At 53.4% G+C, this 20086-nt stretch overlaps 1 protein-coding gene across 1 annotated transcript; it reads left to right on the plus strand.

Annotated features, from left to right (window-relative positions):
• The first annotated feature begins 1238 nt into the window (after positions 1 to 1238).
• GPR156 (G protein-coupled receptor 156) lies at positions 1239 to 15935 on the plus strand. The gene is made up of 9 exons (XM_074155582.1): positions 1239 to 1343; positions 3919 to 4055; positions 6330 to 6465; positions 7069 to 7179; positions 8381 to 8506; positions 8968 to 9063; positions 11876 to 12112; positions 13950 to 14108; positions 14736 to 15935. The coding sequence occupies exons 1-9, from the start codon at positions 1239 to 1241 to the stop codon at positions 15933 to 15935; spliced, it is 2307 nt and encodes a 768-aa protein (XP_074011683.1).
• The last annotated feature ends 4151 nt before the right edge of the window (positions 15936 to 20086 follow it).

Consider the following 20086-nt stretch of genomic DNA (forward strand, 5'->3'; position numbering starts at 1 on the left):
ACCGTACATCAGGGCTTCTGCCAGCGGGAGAGTTGCAGTTGTTGCTTCAGAGGTGGCTCTGCTAATTTCAGACAAGTGGCCCACTGACCGTGACGTTGTCGCGCTGGGACTCGTAAGCAACTTCTCTAAAGCTGAAAATCAGTTTACACGAGCTGAGAACAACACCCGTAGCTTTTCTGGCATTTGAATCCTGATTATCCCCCATGAAGAACAGCAAGTTTCAGACCAGATCCTGGTGACCAGGCTTTGTTTTAATATACTCTTTCTTTGCTTGCATAATGATGGGAGTTTTTCTAAAGAAAGGACTTGCGAGGAAAAGGGATCAAAGTGCTGGGAGTAGCGGCGGGGAAGGATGGAGCACCAGCCAGGCGCAGGGTGTGAGCGCAGGGGATGAGTGGCGGGGAAGCAGCACCGAGGAGCACGATATGGATAATTTTTTTTTCCTCCCACCTGTTGTTAGGAGCAAATAGGGAGTGAGCTATTGCGCTTCCTCCCCAGCTGCTAACGACGGGAGACTTGTTTATGGTCGTGCGCTGGAAGCTAATTAAAACCGGTGACAATAGTAATTGGGTAAGGATGCTTGAGGATAAGTATGACCTCATGTCTAAAATGGTAATGAGGCCTATTAAAATCCCCACCAAAAAGAGAAACGAAAGAGGGAACAGAGGCAAAGGTGGTGTGAGGGGAGCGGGCGCAGGCGGGGACAGTACCTGGCAGTCAGAGCACAGGGAGGGACAGGTAGCACAGAGGTGCTGGGCTTTCAAATCTCCTTTTTAAATTACACTGGTGTGGGAAAAAGTGTTGGCAGAGGAAAGTTGTGGCGAGCTCGGTGTGCCATGCTCCAGCTCAGACCGGCAGGGCACTGGGTTTCGGCTCCACAACTGGGGTGTAGGGGCCAGGGGCCACTCTGACCTCGGCATATGTTGGTTTGCAGGGTGGCGTAGCAGGGCTAGGGATGCCACCGTGCTCCATAAGGACCCACGCCCTGTGCTGACTCCCCTCGCCGAAGAGGACACCCTGAGGGACACCGGGAGGTGGGTGCTCCCCATCCTGGCTCTGGATGTGCACTGCATTGCTTTGGGTAAGCTAAGCCTTGGGCTGCCAGACCCCTTCCCTACGCCCTACCGACAGGGGGGAGATCCGGCATTTGCCAAGGGCTTCTTCTCGCTGGAGGAAGCCCGACCCTCATCCTTCCAGCAGGGGCGAAGGCACGGCTGGATGACTGCTGAGGATGTGCTATGGAGCTGGGATTCAACTGCTCTGAGCTCTGTGATGGCAGCTCCAGTTTTGGCAGCCAGGTGCAGCAGCAGCGGGCGCTGCAGGAGCTCTGCACTGTCACAGTGGTACGTACGGAGGTCAAGGAGTGGGCTGGGGTATGAGGTTTGCTCCGCAGAAGTGGATTTGGGGGGAGGGATGGAGAAGAGGGCAAAGGGGCGCAGCCACCAGGCAATCCCAGTCCAGCTGGAGGCTGTGTGCTGTCACCTCCTGGGATGGCCTCCAAGACAAGCCCTGCCTAGATGACACCCAGCAGTTAGGCAGAAGATGAGGAAGCAGCCACGACGGCCAAGTCGTGTCAAGCAGCCTGCCCATGTGTCGGCCAGCATGACAGCCACTTAGGAGTGGCCTAGGATGGCCTCCTCTGCCCTTGACCTTTCCCATCCCCTGGAACTTCAAAGTGCTTTTCAAATATGAATAGAGGAGGATTTAATTAAAAGTCATCATCTATAATAAATGGTACCTCCCCCCCTCCCCGCACTAAGCCATCAGAAATGACACCGGGATGCCTTTAGCTGGAGTTGGCTCCACGTGAGGCTGCTGGATGGACCAGCGAGGCTTGGCCTGCTCAGCTTTCCACCACGTCCTGCACGACCACAGGCCTTTAATTAGAAGACCATAAGCTGCTTGGCTCCTCTGGCTCTGGCAGCTGCCTTACAATTAATATTCCCCCTGCTAGGGCCAGGATTTACTCCGCTCAGCAGCAAACGAAGCGCTCCATCAACTTCAAGTAGCATCAACATCCAGGGAAATAGCAGTCCAGGTCAGGGGGTGTTTGTTGGGAAAGGAAAGGTGGAAACCACAGGGGTGTTTCTGGTCCCTGTGTGGTTGCTGGGAAGAGGGTGCAGAAATGCTGCTGGCAGCAGCCAGCGGTGGAAAGATACTGCTGGCGGATGCAGCTGGGAGTGAAGCATGGGAGCCCTGGGATGCTGTCTGCCCTGCTTGCCTTATTGGCAAAAGGCCAGGCATTACCCTCAGGTTCATCCAGGCAGGCTGCAGAAATAGGATGGCGTTACAGCCTCGTACCAGCCCTGAACAGCTCCATCAGCCCCTCTGAGCTCCAGGCAGATGGGAAGATGGCCCTGATTTGTGCCAAATTACAGGGTTTTTTGCACAGCAAGTCCTGGTGTAAGGGGTGGAGGGACTGACCTGGCTGACCATCTCCACCGCCTGGTAGAGAGCTAAAAGACCCACCAGAGGATGGAGAGAGGGAAGAGGAGGTAGGGAGCAGTTTGAAGGAGGGAGATGCATATCTCCCCAGGGACGCCGTCCATGCTGCGGCAAAACGGGGCTGAGCTGTGCACGCAGCTGTATCCCAGCGTAATGTGGCAGTGGCAGCATCGTCTCTTGGGTTTGCCTTACCCAGCAGCCCTGCAACCAGCGTGGCACCAGCATGTGAGCTGCCGGGAGCCCTCGGATCAGCCGTGCTTGCGTGGCGGTGGCATTTTTGTTCCAAGAATTATGTGTTGGCTTTAATTCTCCAAGCTGTGCCTTGTTCTTGCTCACCCAGAGGAGATGGAGCCTTAGCTGGGGAAAGGGAAATAAGGCATCGGCTCAAACCAACTGCCTTGGTTCTCCCTGTAGATTTATTTGTAGCAAAGCTGGAAGCAGAAAAAGCTCAGCTCTTGAAGGAAGAATTGGGAGTTTGGGGCAGTGGCAGCTGTTGGGAAAATAGTCTTCTGCTGCAGAATTGCTTGCAGGTGAACTGGAATACCTGAAAAAGGACTTTTTTAAAAACCAAAATATTTATCAGTAACATGCACACATGGTATGTGTGAACAAACCTACACATACACACCCTGCTAAAAATGCTGGGGTATTTGAGACATGTAGCAGAAATAGGTTTCTTGTTTCACGTAGGATCATTTTATCCATCCTATATTAATAGGGAGATAGCTGAGAATTTTTTCAAATGGAGATTTAAAACCATAGGGTCACTTGTGTGCAAGGAGAGAGGTGTCTCCATCATACTCACTTTGGGAGTGTCCCTCAAAAGCCAGTTCTCAGCTGATGTCTACCCAGGACCAAGCTACTTTCCAGCCAGCTGGGAGACGGGTGGAGCCCAGCTCGGTGTGTCGCTTTGTAACGCATCTGAAAAATGCTGTCCCACTCCCTTTTATGTGTTTTCTGCGCCAACTGGCAGCTCTGATTCTGGCTCCCAGTCACGTCAGCTGGCTGGTTGGTTGTCTGCTGCATGTAGGGGCAAGGGTGGGAACGGAGAGACAAGGATGCCCTACCCAACTTTCCAAAGAAGCATGCTACAAACTGGGGTACCACCAGTTTTTTCTCCAGAGGTTTCTTTCCAGAGAAGGACAGTGGGGAACCATTGCCCATTTTACCCTGTCCCACGACCAGGGCTGACTGAGGTTTATGAGTCACTTGTATGGCTTTGTTACATATTTGGCTAGTTGGCTGTAAGAAGAGGGCTCTGGTACTGCTCTGTTTTCCTGTGCACTCAGCAGAGTATGTGTCCTGTCTACACACATCTCCTTAGCCCAGCCAGTGGGTCTTGGTCTAGTACCAGGGCGTCTGCTCATGAGGATGGGTTTGGGAGATGTGGCTTTGAGTCCCTTCCGGCCGAGCAGGAGGACCCATCCATGTCAGCAGCATCCTCTTCCTTCTTATCCCTTTTGTCTCCCCCAGACATCTTCTGACCGCAGTGGGAAGAGCTCCCAGTCCTTCTCTGCTGCTCTCCTGGGAGTTGTGTGGACATTCCTGACCGGAGGAGTCCTGCTAGCGCTCTTCTTTCTTGTATTCACAATTCGCTTTAGGAAAAACAGGTAAGGGCTTCCCTCTTCTGCCTGTGAGAGTTCTCCAGAGCTGGGGCAGCAGAGTCAGGCTCCTTCAGGGCCAGACTCTGAGCTGGTGGCCAGCTAAGGATCAGGGAGGTTAAAGCCTGAAGCAGCAGCACAGGGAATGCAAGGACAGTGCCAAGAATATTGCAGCTTTCTCCATCACACTCGGTGTTGATCACAGTCCTGCTTGGACTGCTCCCTTCCTCCCCAAGTCAGGGAGCTATGAACAAGACAGAGCATGGATGCCCTCCAGCATAGCACAGGCAGCAGTGCATGGTCTCATCCTGAAGGCCCTGTTCAATAAAACCGTTAACAGGAATGAGCAGAGAGAATGCTGGTCTCCTTCTCCACTCCACAGTCTTGAGAGCATCACTTTGAGCAGCATAGCTCCACGAGCAAAGCCATCATGCTTCCCACAGTATGCATGTATCCATCTTGCTGTTGGGCCACTTGTAGCTTGAAGTTACTGCTAACCTCTTTTGATCTTGGTGGTTGTCTGTATTGGTGGGGAACATGATCTCCATTGGTGAGAGAAGCTGGTGGTGAAGTGCAGGCTTTCTTTGGTGCTGTTCAGTCTGCACAAAGGATGTTCCTGCTGCCCTGAATGCAGCATAAATCAAGCAGAAGGCTCAGTGATTCCTCATAGCTCAACCTGCCTCAGCCAGCACTTAGCCTTCCTCACCAATTCTGGATGTCTCACCTGCCTCCTTGCCACCTTCTCCTCAGCTTTGTTGGTCCCTTGGTCCCTCAGCTGCTCTCCCCACCTCCCGAGGTACATCCCTCTCTCAAGTTTCACCTGGCAAAGCCTTGGTGCTCCATGTTCTGTTGTTTTGCTCAGAGATGTGCATCTGTGTGCAGCTCAGGCTAAGGCTCTTCCAGCGCTCTGGTTGTGAGAAGGAACATAACCCTTCTTATAACCACCATGCAGTCAGAAGGGTCTCCTGCTCATAAGGGTTTATCATGAGCCCTGTGCCTGCTGCGGTGCAGTAGCTGCATGCCCTGCCTCCTGGTCTCGAGCACGTGATTTGCTGAAGCAGAGTGGTGCTGAGTTCAGTGGCCACCTTAATTGATCACCAAATTATTTAGGCCCCTGAAGATATTCTCAGAGTAAGCCGTAATGAATGGGTGTTACTTATTTGCGCTGCAGCAAATAAATACTGGTCTGTCTACTGAACCTGGGAGGGCAAAGGAGGCCTTTTTCAGCCTGCAGCTGAGAGGGTGAGCTGACGAACATCTGTCCCCAGGGGCTGAGGCATGGCGAGGAAGGCAGGGAGGGAGAGAGCCAGCTTGAATCCCAGGCTCTGCGCCTGCGAGGCAGCAAGCCAGGATGGAGCTCAAGGGTAGAGAAATGCAATGACTTAGCAGCTGGTCGAAGGGACGGAGCTACGTGGGGGGACGGCAGGAGCTACAGCTTTGGCTTGATGGGCTTGCTGGAGAAGGGTGACGGGTCGGGAGAGATCGGTGGGTCGATTCTTCCCTCCCTGAATACAGTTACAGGGTTATGAGTGATGGGGTGAAATTACAGAGGGGGAGCCGTAACCTGAGCACTGCTGGCAGCTTCCTGAAGTCCAGGTTGTGATGAGGATGGAACTATCTCCTCAAAGGAAGGAGGAATGGGAAGAGCCTGTTCCTGGAGGCATTTGTAGCTGCTGTACCCAAAGCTTACTGCTGCGTTAATGAGGTTTTCCGCTCTGCCCCTTTACAATATGGGGATGTGTGGCCACGGCATGTGCTGGCACCACTACAGCAGTTTTGTGTGCCTCACATGGGCACTGGTAGCAGAGAGACCTGGCTGTGGTAACCCTGTCTGCTTTGCTGCTAAAGCCCCACGGCTTGCCACAGTTTTGTCCATAAAGACACTGGCTGACGCTGAGTCAGGGATGCTTTTCTAGAAGTGCTGCAGACACATGCAGGGGGTCGAGGTGCTGCGGGGCAAGCCTGGTACCTGTCCATTTTAGGAAGAAGGGATCTTGCTGTCCCAAAGGAGTGTCAGGGTAGGGCAAAATGGATACTTTAAGGATAGCGAAGCACTCCAGCAATATAGTGGGGGGGGTGGGGGGTGGGGTATGCACGATGAAGTAATGGCTGAGGTTTTGGAGGAGCTGTGTGAACAGCAGGGGCTGGGGGGAGGCGGGGAATAAGGCAGTGTCTCAGCATCCCTTATGGCCATCATCATCCCTGTAAGGGGACCTTGCCCCTGTGCTGCCAGGTCATGACTCTCAGTAACTGTCACTGCCTTCCCTGCTTTGTTTCCTGGAGGATCGTGAAGATGTCCAGCCCCAATCTGAACATCGTGACCCTGCTGGGTAGTGGCTTGACTTATACTAGTGCTTACCTCTTTGGGATTCAGGAGCAGAGCCTGCCGTCCGGAGACTCACTAGAAAAGCTTATTCAGGTGAGCCGAGGGGGGGTGTTTGCTGGGACAGGTGCCTACGCACGCAGAGGCAGGCGTGTATAAGCATGCACAGGTGCCGCGAGGCTGCAGGGGAGTTTTTTGGCTGCAAAGCAAATCATCATCAACACACTGACCTGTGATGGAACCCTTGTGTCCTGACCGGGGGCAGCCGCCCTGCCAGACCGGGGACTGGGCACGGACCTGGGTGGGGGAGTGGGACATGGGAGACAGCACACCCTGCCGTCCTGCTCAGCCACGGGGCTGAGAATAATTAACAGAGGTGCCAGCGAGTGATTTATTGGTGCTAAGCCCCTCCCTGCCCCTGCCGCTTGCAAGCTGCCTGGCTCTCCCTGCCTGCTCCTCTGATGAGAGCCTCTCGGGGTGAGAAGGAAAAGGTGCTCAGGCAGCAGGCATGCCTGCAGAGGAATACGTGCCTTTTAATTTATTTTGCCCTGCAGTCAGCTTTCTAGTATGTGATACGACTCTGCAGAAGCCAGAAGACCACAGACACATCTTTATCACATCCCTGGGTGGGAGGGCGTGGGGTGTCCCTGCAAGCCCCACGGCTGCCCCTTCAGCCCCCTTGCTCTTTCCCCCCGGCAGGTGCGGCTCTGCCTGCTGTGCGTGGGGACCTCCCTGGTCTTTGGCCCTGTCCTGGGGAAAAGCTGGCGGCTCTACAAGGTGTTCACCCAGCGGGTGCCAGACAAGCGGGTGGTAAGTACAGAGCACCTGGGGCAGGGGGATGATGACAAACTCCCCAAGGTGGGTGAACGCCAGCAAGTCCCAAACCAGTGTGGGATGGCAGATAAAACTGGCACACAACAGGGATGGGTGGCACAGTCACAGGTCTGGTTTCACACCTAGCCAGGTGTGGGCTCCTCATTTATTTCTGCGCAATGAGGCAGGAGCTACAGGCAAGTGGGTGCCCTGCTAGGCTGCCTGTTCCCCGGTGGATTCCCAGCCCCATCACCCAGTACAGTCTTGTTCTCATTTTACACAGGCCACATGCCTTCATTACGCTGCATGCTGGTGTGTATGTTCAGTTCTGGGCTCATTGGTTTTGCAGGATGAAAACAAACCAGGTATCCCGAAGAGTGTCTGATATAGTGCCACCCTCAGATGCATCTTGAAGGAGGGGGGAGGGAACTCCTCTGCAGCACTGAAGGGAGGAGATAGAGCAGCTGGGAGGAAAATGGGAGCCACCTGTAGAAATTTCTGGATGCAACACTGCACTTCCAGCTTTCAGCAGCCACTTTACAGAATCACAGAATGATATGGGGTTGGAAGGGACCTCTGGAGATCATCCAGTCCAACCCCCTGCCAGAGCAGGGTCGCCCAGAGCAGGTTGCACAGGAACGTGTCCAGGTGGGGTTTGAATGTCTTCAGAGAACGAGACTCCACCACCTCTCTGGGCAGCCTCTTCCAGGGCTCTGCAATGGTGAAAAAAGTAGGTCTTGGAGGAAAGGTGAGAGACAAGAGGGTTTGTAGAGGAACCGGGTACCAGCAAGGACTCCCATTCCTGACGCATCAGGATCTGTGTTAAATTTGCAAAATGGTAGTCCTGCCAGGTTTGGTTTTTTTTACCCCACCCTTTTTGTTTCTGCTTGTGATATAGGGATGATAGTCTTGTTTTGTTTTGGAAAAGCTGTTCTCTGTTATAGCATTTACCAGCTAGCCACACCATTGGGGAGGAGTTATACCTGGCCCCAAGCCTGATTAGGTCTCCAAGAGTTTGGGAGCTGGAGACAGAGATCCTGTGGCCAACTCTGATGGAGGTGAGCCATGGGACTCCACTCTGGAAGAAGTATTAGGATGGACATGTCACTTGGAAGCAACAACCAGAAAGGGACCCAAGGGGATGGAGGTTATTGGTGTCCATTTGCCCCCCATGGTAACACTTCTTGCGTGTTTGCAGATTATCAAAGACCTCCAGTTGCTGGCGATGGTGGCAGCGTTGGTGCTGGCAGACACTGTGTTGCTCTTGACGTGGGTATTCTCTGATCCAGTCCAGTGTTTCCGAAGCCTCAGCATCTCACTGCGGGTAAAGTGATGAGGAGGAGCGGTGGAGGGTTGCACCATGTCCTGTCTGATCTCTGTGGACAAAGTTGGTGGATGGTCAGGCATTTGGAGGTGCTGTTTAAAAAAAAAGTAGAAAGAAAAACAAGCCGGAAAGCCTTCTGAGTGCTCTGGGTTGGGTTTATGTCTGGTCTATTACAGAGATGACGGTCTGCTGCAAAATTTCCAGGTCTGTGCAGGTCACCTGGTGACACAGGAGAGGTGCATGGCATTGCAGATGCTTTAGAGAAAGGTTTAACCGGCAGCAGAGTGCCAAAATCTTCATTGCTTTAACTCTCTGCCCATGGCAGCACCAGCATTGGCCTTTCTTTTCAGGAATTTACAGAGGAGACCTGCTCAAATGCTTACAGCTGTCTGCCCATCGGTCTGTGCCTGCTCGCAGGCCAGAGCAGCAATCTTCACTTCTGCCTTCCCCTTGCCTCCTAGGCGACAGAGAAAGGCATGACCTGCTCAGTGAGCCGAGTGCAGTCCTGCGCATCTCTTTATTCCGAGCTTTGGCTCGTTCTCATTTTAGGGTTTAAGGTACGTAACCTCTTTACTGATTCTTGCATTGTATCTCGCCTCCTCCGAGTCTCACAGCCTAAACTCTTTAGCAGCATTCGTAGTTTCGCTGCCCTCCCAAGCTATATGCCTGTTGCAGATTCCGGCTACTCCTATTCATCGTGAAAACTCTCCCTTCTCCAGTCCTTCCCATCTTGATGTTTTCTTGCATTCCCTTGTAAAAGCCCTGTTAGCCACTCTTTGCCTGCCTCACTATCTCTTTTAAGTACACCGTGCACACACTGTCTCTCCAGTTCTCTCCCTGCAACCCCCCACACCTTGTCTATCTCCTTTCTTAAAACTCGTGTCTTACTGTTTTCTAAAGCACACTTTTTCCATAAAGCCTCAGATGACCATCCACCACAGTGATGGACGATGTGGCTCAGCCTCCGAGCCCTCTGACTCCAAATCAAGGAGGTGCTGATGACAAGTGCTTGGTGCCTACCTTCACAGGATGTGTATCAGCTTAATTATACCATTGAGGTACACTTTCACTGGTGTAGCTTTGCACGTGGCCATTCTTATTCCAGAAGAGTTAGTTATACTGATGTAACTATGTAGGTGTAATTATCACTGTAATTATCTGTGGTCTCATGTGTCTCTGGGTTGGCAGAAGCTGGACGCGTTTCAGAAAGCTGATGTTGATGAAGCTTGTGAGATCACAGCCTTTCTTTGGGAATGGCTCCATCTCTGTGTGCAGTACAGGCAGTCCCTTTCTGAGTCACTGTAATATAATACCCGTTGACCATCTACCCAAAATCGTAGGGAAAAAGAGCAGAAAGAGACCTCATGACACGGCCAAGTCCTTCTTCCCGCTACACTTCATTTTAAAGACATTCGTGTAGGCTGTCCTTAAAAGTCCTTTGGTGCTAGGGATTGCAGGCATTCCCTGGGCTTTCAGTGCTGTGTCTCCATCTCTAATTTTGTCCACAGTTTGTGTTAGGGTTTAGACAGGTAATGCTTTTGCCTACAGCTCCTGCAAACCGCTTTTTGGAATAAAACATCCCCATTACATGTCCCAGGTACTCCTCATTAACGTTGTGTTGAACCTGACCCTGATTCTATCTGCCTACTGAGGGTCATGAAGGTCTTTCTTTAGTGGTTTCTCTGGAACTAATCTGGATTTACACTAATGTGAGAGTAGGCTCTATCTCTGCGTGTACATAGCACTTCTTATCTTCTACAGCATTAATGTGCTCAGCCCTTTATGAAGCTGCTCAGTGTATTATCCTGGCACAGAGTAATGAACAGAAATGACTTGCCAAGGACATACCTGGAATTAGGAGCAAAGTCCTCTGCTCAAGATTAAAACAACAAAAAAAAACCAACAAACAAAAAAACCTGAGTTCCGTGCTTACTAAAAGTCTTAGTTTACTAGACAGTAGTGCTGTTGTCTGTGTCCCAGATAGACTATATGATTTAAATGGGACTTTGGTGCTGTGTTTTTTTCTGGCTCAGGGACTAGGCTTGCCTTTGGGCTGTGTGTTTGAAGGTGCCTCGTGGTGAACGTGGTTATGATCCAGTGCAGATCTTATGAAGCAGGGTCGGGCATCAGCCTAGTTCCCAATGAGGCAGGTCTCACTGTTACAACTGCCCCTGGAGAATTTGTGGTGCTTTGAAGTTGGGAGTCTCTCCAAAGACTATGGACGTGAAGCTCTCTTGCCTGTAAAAGTGTCCCTCCAGATGAGGGCCTGGCAGTGGCCATCATGGTCATCCAGCAGCCACAGCACAGAGGGATCTAGAAGGGTCTACAGAACACCTGCACCACAGGTCACAAAGCACTTCTTGATGCCCAGAAGACAATTTAATGCCTCTTGGTAAAAGGCTGACAGTAGCAATTACTGAGTAGCACAGGAGTAATGTAGGAGTTGTGTTCCCTGTATTCTGGGTCCTTGCAGGAGCAGGGATTTTGTTAGATGGTATTTCCAAAAGATCCTGAGGGCAGACCATGCCCTGCGCTACAGGGGTGGGCAAAAAATACTCGCTGTTTCCTGCCAGTGTGCCCTGAGGAAGGAGGGGTTCAGCCTGCAGGGTAGTTTAATCCTGAGCACTCTGGAAAGATGCATACATGGGACACTTGAGGGGAAGTGTGGTGAAGAAACCTGCTCTGAAACAACTGACCTGCTGTGGGAGAGGAGAGCCTCACACAGAGCATTTCTGTAGCCCCTTTCACCGCTGCTAGAGTCAGGCAGGAAATGGCGAAGGAAAGGGAGAAGAATTGCACCTGGTGGTTTCCTGGATTTCTATTTAAAGAGGCACCAAGTACATCCTCTTCCCTCCAGTCTAAACCTCCACTTCTTCTGCCTTCCTTTTTCCTTCTGAATGTTCTTCTGAATCTCCTTCCTGCTCCTTCAGGGGTATGTCCTTGCTCTTTGATGGCACCCCACCTCTGCATCCCTGCAGGGACTTCTGTCTCTTGTCTATTCATCTTTGCTGCTCCTGCTCCAGGCTGCCCAAGGGGAGTCTTTCACGTCTTGCCAGCCATGCCCTGCTCTGTGGCATCACCTGCCAACTGACCCTCAGCTCCTCGCACCCCTCTATCAGGACCCCCGGGGCCCACCACCACCTCCACTCCTGCCCTCCCTCCCCAGCCCCACTTCTGACCTGCAGCAGCGTGCTGGGCGTTTGCTGCAGCGTCACCACTGTGCGCTGAAGGTCTGCATTATAGATCAAAGAGCATTAATTAGGTTTGCGCTGAGTGTATCTGAGCTCACCGGGCTCGGTACGAGGTGGGGGCTGACACCATCAGGCTGTAATTTTCCACACTCTGGAAACCTCTTTTTTCTGCTTCCAGAGTATCCTCCTGCTGTATGGGACCTACTTGGCCGGTCTGACCGACAACATCAGCTCCCCGCCAGTCAACCAGTCCTTGACGCTCATTGTTGGGGTCAACCTCGTTTTCCTGGCTGCTGGCACTGTCTGCTTAGTTCACCGTTTCTTCCGCGCTTGGCACAACTTGCTGTTTGGTTTTACCTCTGGAGGCATCTTCGTGTGTACAACCACGATCAACTGCTTCATCTTTGTCCCACAGGTATGCTGCCACCTTTGTGTCACCACCTGGATGGAAAGGGGCACATTTTTGGAGTTTAACAACAGTAACCGTATGGGCCAAAGCACCTATTTTCCTGCTTCTTTCCCCAAGTGTTTGGGCTCACATGCACAGCTCATCCTCCAAGACCCAATGGCTCTGCTTCCCCAACCAAGTTCCCTGAGTCTCTAAGGAGAGCTGCTGCTCAGAAACCCTCCTGCAAGAGCGTGCTGTGGGTGGCAGCCACGCAGGGGGCACACTTGAAGGCAAGGTGGCTGCTGCCCTCCTCCTCTTCCACGAGTGGTGGTATTGGTCCTTCATGCAGTTGTCCTCTCCTCATACCCCGCATGCCTGCTCCCACAGGGTTTTTGCCCACAGCAGGGATGGAAGTGGGCTCCAGCAATGCAGATGGCCTCGTCAGGCTCAGAGACTTCACATCTACTGGTGATCCCCAGGGGAGGCTGTCCTCCTCTGCGCGCTTGGAAGAGGAAGCTGGACTTTGCTGCAGGCGAGGGGGAGGACGCAGAGATATTTAGAGGAAGCCTTTTGTGGCAAGTCAAGGCTCTTCTGCTTCCTGTGTCCTCAAGGAGCAGCCTGGTGTGTCTGGCCACAACGTTAGTGGGAAAAATACTCCCATTGTTACAGGGAGAGGAAACAGTTGTTTACTCAGTGTTATGTTTGGAGGGATGTTTGGGCTCAAGGAAATGAGGTGAGAAAGGGAGGAAGAGGTGAAGCTGAAGAAAGAGCAGATCCATGCAAGAGAGGGCTCGGGGGATCTCACTAATGTGCATAAATGCCTATGGGGGTGAAGTGGAGAGGGGGGAACCAGGCTCTTCTCAGTGGTATACACTGACAGGATGGGGCAATGGGCACAAACTGAAACATAGGAAATTCTGTTTAAACATCAGAAAAAGGGGGGGAGTTCTGTGAAAGTTGTAAAACACTCGAGCAGGTTGCCCAGAGAGGCTGTGGATTCTCCATGCTTGGAGATATTCAAGACCCAGCTGGACGTGGTCCCGGGCAGCCTGCTCCCGCTAACCTTGCTTGAGCAGGGCAGTTGGACTAGATGATTTCCAGAGGTCCCTTCCTACCTCAGTTGATGCAGTATAACTGCAGAGTCCCACCTCACTAGATGACAAGCCCATGGGAGCAGGATCCAAACCTCCTCTGACAGGCACCAACCCTGCTGGTGATGCTCTGCCAAGCGCGAGGTCTCTTGGAGTGAGGGCGGAGGAGCCGATGAGCTGTACTTGCACTCTGCCTGTACCATTTTTTCCATTGTAGCTTGGGGGCCTTGAACGTTTTATTTAACTTGGATCTTTTAATTCATCAACTTGTTTTTCCTAATGGGCTTGCTCTTCTATTGCTCATCCAAGATCGATGAGCAGCTGGAGCTGGGCTGCACAAGGCTTCCACGCACACAGACACGAGATGAGAAAACAGATACTAAGCGTTGTTGTTTTTCAGCTTGTCGCTGGTGATTTGGGGATAGAGGCATGCATGACACTGTCTTTGTCTGTCACATAGTCGGGGAGCGGGGGGAAGGGGCTCTTACAGAGCGCTTAGAGGTTGCAGCGCAGGCAGACACCCACCCTCTCTGCATTAAAAGCTGGAGCCAGGGACAGGGTAGGGCTCAGATGGGTGGGAGGCTCCAAGCGATGCTGCTGCAGCCCCTCGCCCAGCCGTCTCTCGCCGCCTGTCTCTGCTCCGCTGTCACACCCTGCCTTTGTCTCCCTTTCTCCGTCCCTTTGTCTCCTTCGCGCTCGAGCTGCGCCGGCCTCCTGCCGCGTCGGCAGGGGCTGTGCGTGCCGCACCGATAACGCCCTCCTCTGCTCCCCAGCTCAAGCAGTGGAAAGCCTTTGAAGAAGAAAGCCAAACTGTGAGCCACATGGCAAAATATTTCACCAGCCCAAGCCGGAGCTGCCGCTCGGTGTACAGCGAGGAGCAGCTCTACCAGCTGATAGGGGAGAAAAACTCCATGAAGCGGCTGCTCACTGAGGTATGGGGCTCTGCTGGCCCCCCGACTTGGCCGCACTGGCTTCTCCCCTTCCCTTTTGTGGGCTGGAGGCTTTGCAGGGTGAGAAGCCCTTCCTTACACACAGGTCCATGCTGGTGCTCCCCCTCTGGCCTCTTCCCTCTGAAGGGGAAGAGCTGCTTTGTTTTGTCACATTACTCTGCACCCCAAAGTGCCGAAATTTAGGCATGATCCAGAGGGTTTCAAAAAAACATGGAGGGAGAAGAGCAGGAAAGCCTGGTTTCCACAGCCCAGTCAAACATGGTTAATTTAGAGGGGAGATGCTCCACCTCAGAAAAGCCCCCCCAGCCTCCTGCTCCTTCACCCACACTGCATGGGCAGGAGCACCCCAGCTCGGAGAGCCACCTGTCCCAGTGCCCCCCTTCCTGTACCCACATTTAGGGGACTCTGCAGGGCTCAAGGGGGAGGAGGAGCAGGTCACAGGCGCTGCTGGTCTGGCTTTTGCAGGCCTGCTGCTGCACTGCCTCGGAGCACCTTTCCACGCAGAGAGGGGTGGCTCATTTTTCCGGCAGCGCCTGCTTCCAAATTGGTGGCATTTTTGTACCGTCTGCCCACCCCGCGCTTGACAAAGCATATTTTGTTTTAATGCAGAAAAACGCCGTGATTGCAAGCCTGCAGGAACAAGTGAGCAGCGCCAAGGAGAAGCTAATGAGGCTGATGTCCACAGAGGGCGGCTGTGACCCCCAGGCACCACCGGCAGCTTCCCACAGCCGGAGCGCGGGGTGGAGCGGGGATGTGCCGGGGGACCGCTGCCCCCGGGATCCACAGCGGGATGGGTGGCAGCCTCCCCGCTTGCTGGGTACACCGCCTCTTTGCAGCGATGCTCAGGAGCTCCAGAAACATGAGACCCAGGAGCACGTGCGGCCAGGAGAGCCTGTTTGCTCTCGGGCACTGCTTTTTGACACGGGAGACAACCTCGAACGTGGCCCAAAAGAAGCCCAGGAGTGCAGGATGCCTGCGGGGCAGGGGCAGCCTCCGGAGCAGCTGCCGGACCATGACATCTCAGCTGGCCTGGCCTGGGAGTCGTCCCCCAAAGTCAGCTACGTGAGCAGCGAGAAGCTGAGGGAAATTTTGCAAGAGCTCAGCCTGGACGGCAAAACCTACAGCCCGCCCTTGCGTGGGGGACCCCCACGTGGCAGCCAGGGCCCCCAAGGCGAGCAAGGAGGAACGTGGGAGGCCCAGGAGGGCTACCTGGGCAACCGCACACCACTCAGCCCCTACCTGGCGAGGCGGCGGCGGAGGATACCCCTGCCTACCACCTCCACCCGCCTCCCCGGGCGTGCGTCCCCTCGTGCCGGCCGTGGGGCGAAGGAGGTGGGTGGCTGGGGCCATGAGGAGTCGGCACAAATCTCCCCGGGGAGGGAAGGGGAGGCGGCTGGTGGAGGGCTCCTTCACCCATCAGCACCATCCCCCCCAGCTATCCCTGGAGAGGCCTGCCTCCAGCTGCAGGGATGGCCGGGATGGCCAGAGTCCCAGGGTGCTTCCCCGTGCCTCCCCCGGGAGCAGCGGCGGCGGCAGGGTGCCCTGAGGGGACCTGCTGAGCCCTCCCTGCGCTCACTGTACTATTACCCAGACTCTGACTCCAGCAGCAGCAGCTCTGAGGAGATGTTTCACGGCTGCCATCGCCCCTGCTGCGAGGTCTGCTTCCAGAGCCCGCGCGGCTCCCTGGGCAGCAGTAGCACGGACACGGACACAGAGCCCAGCGAAGGCGCAGGCCACTGGACAGAGCACCACAGTGGGCTCCAGCCCGTGGTGAATTTCAAAGAAGATCTGAAGCCCACCTTTGTGTGACTGCGAGCACCCCTGCCCCAAAGGCAAGCGCCCCCCGTCCCCGAAACGCTGCGTGTTTTCAGCGATGCTCAAGTCACGCGTCTCTCTGAGGGATGCGTCTTGTTCTGGCATAACCTTGCCCCGCTCTGGGTCACAGTGTCAGCCCCAGCCTGGTCAGCGGTGACTGCGCACCGTGTTTGGCTGAGAGGGGGTTGGCAGCCCTCGGTGAGGTGGCAGTGGTTTTGTCCCAGCTGCTCCAGGCAACTGCCTGCACCCCACAGATAGCTGGCACATCTGTCTGTCCCAGTGCCGGCAGTGGGAAGACTCTGTGGGTGGCCCGCAAGAGCCCAAACTTCATAATCTCAGAGGGCTTCCCCTGCGAGAGCTGGGTGATTGGCGCCAGTGGGGAGCAGCACCGTGCCTCAGAAACACGCGTGGCTTCTTGCACACAGGAGACAGACAGACAGAGGACTCCTTCCCCCGAGGCTGCTGATGCCGAGCCTCCCACCAGCATCCCGCCTAGCTGGAGATGGGAGACAGACGGATGCCAGGAGCAGTTGTGGGCTGCGGCTCCCCTGGGGTGCTGCTCCCCGGCAAAGCAGGGACCTCGGAGTGGGGTGTCAGGGGGAGACTTTCTTTCCAGGGGTTTTTTTGGGGGTAGCATCTGAGTGAGAAAATGGAGTCCAAAGGTGACATCCTTGGAGGTGTCTTTGCATTTTGTGTATTTCAGTTGCATGGTCGTAGGTGAGACTCAGGTCAGAGCTGAAGGGAAAAGCACACTAGCAATCATAAAAGAGGATCTGAAAAGGTTTTTCTTTTTTTTTTTTTTTTGGCCTTTTTTTTTTTTTCTGGGGCTTGTGCCCTTCTGTATGTCTTTGTATGGATGATGTAGTCTGGAATGAGATTTGTTTAAATTAATATGGTCTGTTTAATTTTTATCTTAGAAATATCAAGAACAGTAAATCCAGTGTGCCTGCTTTTTTGGGGGGATATTTGTGAAGGCATTTCAGTGCATCATTGCCTCCACAGGAGAAGTTCAGGATGCTGAGGCCTGACGCCCAGTGCATAAAAAAAAACCCTCTGGAGAAAGGCTTTGTTAAAAGGGCAGGTAACAGAAGAATCCCAAACCCGGTTTTGAACAATGCACATTTGCACTGCCCTTTCTGTTATCCTTTATGATCGTGAAATCCCTCACTGCTGTGTCCCTTCACCGGTGTCACCTTTTTTTCCCCCATCGCCTCTGCAGTTTTCCGAGCTTGCTCAATTTCTAGCCAAATCACCAAAAACAATGATCTTATGGGGAGCAATATTCCCATAGCCCCTCTTCGCTTCTGAAATGGAAACACTCCAGGAGGTAATCCCAACACTTTTTTTTTTTTTCTTTTTTGGTCACATTTTGCTAACAGAAACCCGCTTCCCTTGGCTTTGACTGGGGGTGCCCTACTAGGGCAAATCTACAGGGGGGCCCAGAGACAGAGAAGTCCAGGCAGGGTGCAAGCGTGGAAAGTCTCCTGCGGTCCCAGCAGAGGGGAAGGCTGCCAGCACAGCCCTTGCTGGCAGGGAGGGATGCTGAGTGAGCCAGAGGTGGGTAGGAGCAGGGCAGGCGGGGGGTTGGGGTTTAGAAAGGCATGCCACAGCGTGCCCTTCCCCAGCACCATTTCAGGCACCCCAAAAAAGCAGTTTTTATCGTCTGGATCCACCCTGTGCCTCGTGTAGAGCCAGAAAGTGCCGTACCCCGGGGGTGCAGGAGCACTCTGAGCGTGCAGCGGCCGGTGTTTCATTTATAACCGCCCTGTAGTCGCCAGGCTGGAGCTTGTCAGCGTGACCGGGATGCCGGCGGGGAGACCCCCGGGCGGGGGCCTCCGGCCACCCCTCTCCCGGGGAGTGCGGGTGTCGGTGTCGGTGGGGCTCTGGTGGCTCCACCGCCGCCGCCTCCCCAACCCCGGGGCAGGGGAAAAAACGCCTGCAGTTTTGCAGCGCTCGCAGCAGGGGCTGCTGCTGCCACATCGGGTGCAGCAGCAAACCTCAAGTGCCCCCACGCAGCGCATCCCACGGCATCCCCACGCTAGGATAATGGGTGGGATAAAGGAGGTGGCTGGGACGCTCTAAGGACCCTACCAAATATGAAGCAAAGCCACTTTTCCAAACTGAGGGCTGGTTTCTCCTCCCATCTCTAAAGCACTTTTAGAGTAGCACTTTGCTCTGAGGCTAGGAAATATCACAGAACAGTCAAAGGAAATGATCAACCATGAAGCCACCTGGAAGCAGCTGATATAAAAATTAACTTAAAATCCACTAGTGAATGCAGAAAAATCCTCCAGAGGACTTTGAACCTATGGTTTGTTTGCAAACTCATCGCTGGAATTTGGGGCAGTTGCCTTTCTGCCTGTGACCAGTAGGCACCAAATGAAAACTGCATATCATGTGAATGTACCTACTAAGAAGGCCAACAGCATCCTGGCTTGTATCAGAAACAGTGTGGCCAGCAGGACTAGGGACGTGATTGAACCCTGCACTCGACACTGGTGAGGCTGCACCTCCAGTACTGTGTTCAGTTTTGGGCCCCTCACCACAAGAAAGACATTGAGGTGCTGGAGCGTGTCCAGAGAAGAGCAATGAAACTGGTGAGGGGTCTCTAGCACAAGTCTTACGAGGAGAGGCTGAGGGAACTGGGGTTGTTCAGCCTGGAGAAAAAGAGGCTGAAGGGAGACATTATCGCTCTCTACAACTACCTGAAAGGAGGTTGTAGCAAGGTGGGGGGGTCTCTCTCTTCTGCCAAGTAACAAGTTTTAGGATGAGAGTAAATGGCCTCAAGTTGCACCAAGGGAGGTTTAGATTGGATATTGGGAAGAATTTCTTCTCTGAAAGGGTTGTCAAGCATTGGAACAGGCTGCCCAGGGAAGTGGTTGAGTGGCCATCCCTGGAGGTATTTAAAAGACATGTAGTCATGGCACTTAGGCACATGGTTTAGTGGTGGACTTGGCAGTGGTAGGTTTATGGTTGGACTTGATGATCTTAAGGGTCTTTTCCAACCTAAATGAGTCTATGATTCTACTCTCTACACACATACAGAAGGCTGATGCAGTTTATATCTGCATGTCCATGTGCACAAATACAAACTCACTGGTGCTTTTGATGACTTCCAAATCTGGCCTCCCTCTGTATCTAGCAAGGAATACACATTTGATTCAGGTGGGGAAGAGTCAAAGCATCATACGATGTATTGGGCTGCTTGCACATGAGAGGAAAGGACCATTGCCGTTACTGTTACGGGATCTTTGCATCAGGCTTTGCCCAGGCACACAGCGCAGCACTTCATGCTGCTTAACTTCAGGCACATGGCTTAGGCACTAATTTTGGCGTTTGGTTTCCTCACAGCGCTTCATTCAGTCTTTGGAGCAGCTTGTCTTTCCCTATTAAGCAATTCAGAGCATCTTAATTAGGGCTTTGCCCTGAATCCAAGGTTTCTGAGCAGCTGTAGAAGCAGTGGTGCACATTCTGTGAAGGTGGAGAGGTAGCCCGGGAGAGCTTAGAAGGTGGCTTGTGGCAGCAGCACTGGGAGTGCCCTGATTTACAGCTATTTTTCTTGCCACTGATGATGGATGTAGCCCAAAGAGAGCCGTCTCTCCCCCAGGGGACCTGTAGTATCAATATCCCACATGAGCAATTCCATCTCCAATGTATCTGCTGCCTAAATCTGCTCCCCTTAGGAAAGGCTGTGCCTCTTTCCAGCTCAAGGCAGAAACTTTCATCTTACATAAATTGAAATGAAAGGTAAGTGACTGGAAGGAGGTCCCCTGCCTGCTCCCAGGTGAGTGCTAGGTGCTAGACTCACCGTCCCTACAAATGTCCTCACGGTACTTCAGGGCACGTGAGAAGTTGCTCCTACCCAGAAACTACAGAGCAGCCCTTGGCAACCCATCCTGTACCTCTTATCCCAGCACCCTGTCCCCATCCAAGCTGTATCTGCCAGCAGAGAGGTTGTCTCTTCCTATGACATGCAGAGCAGCCACAGCAGTTAAAGCTGATGAGGTTCTTTGAATGTTTTTAGCTTCCTGAGCTGTGCTTCCCAGCCATCCTTCCCCTGCTAGCAGTGCACATCTGCAGGCTCCAGCTCTCTGACTCCTGTTGCTGTCTGCAAACCATAAGAAGAAACGGTAAGTCCACCTCAG

This window comes from Numenius arquata, chromosome 1 (assembly GCF_964106895.1).
Source record: "Numenius arquata chromosome 1, bNumArq3.hap1.1, whole genome shotgun sequence".
NCBI lineage: Eukaryota > Metazoa > Chordata > Aves > Charadriiformes > Scolopacidae > Numenius > Numenius arquata.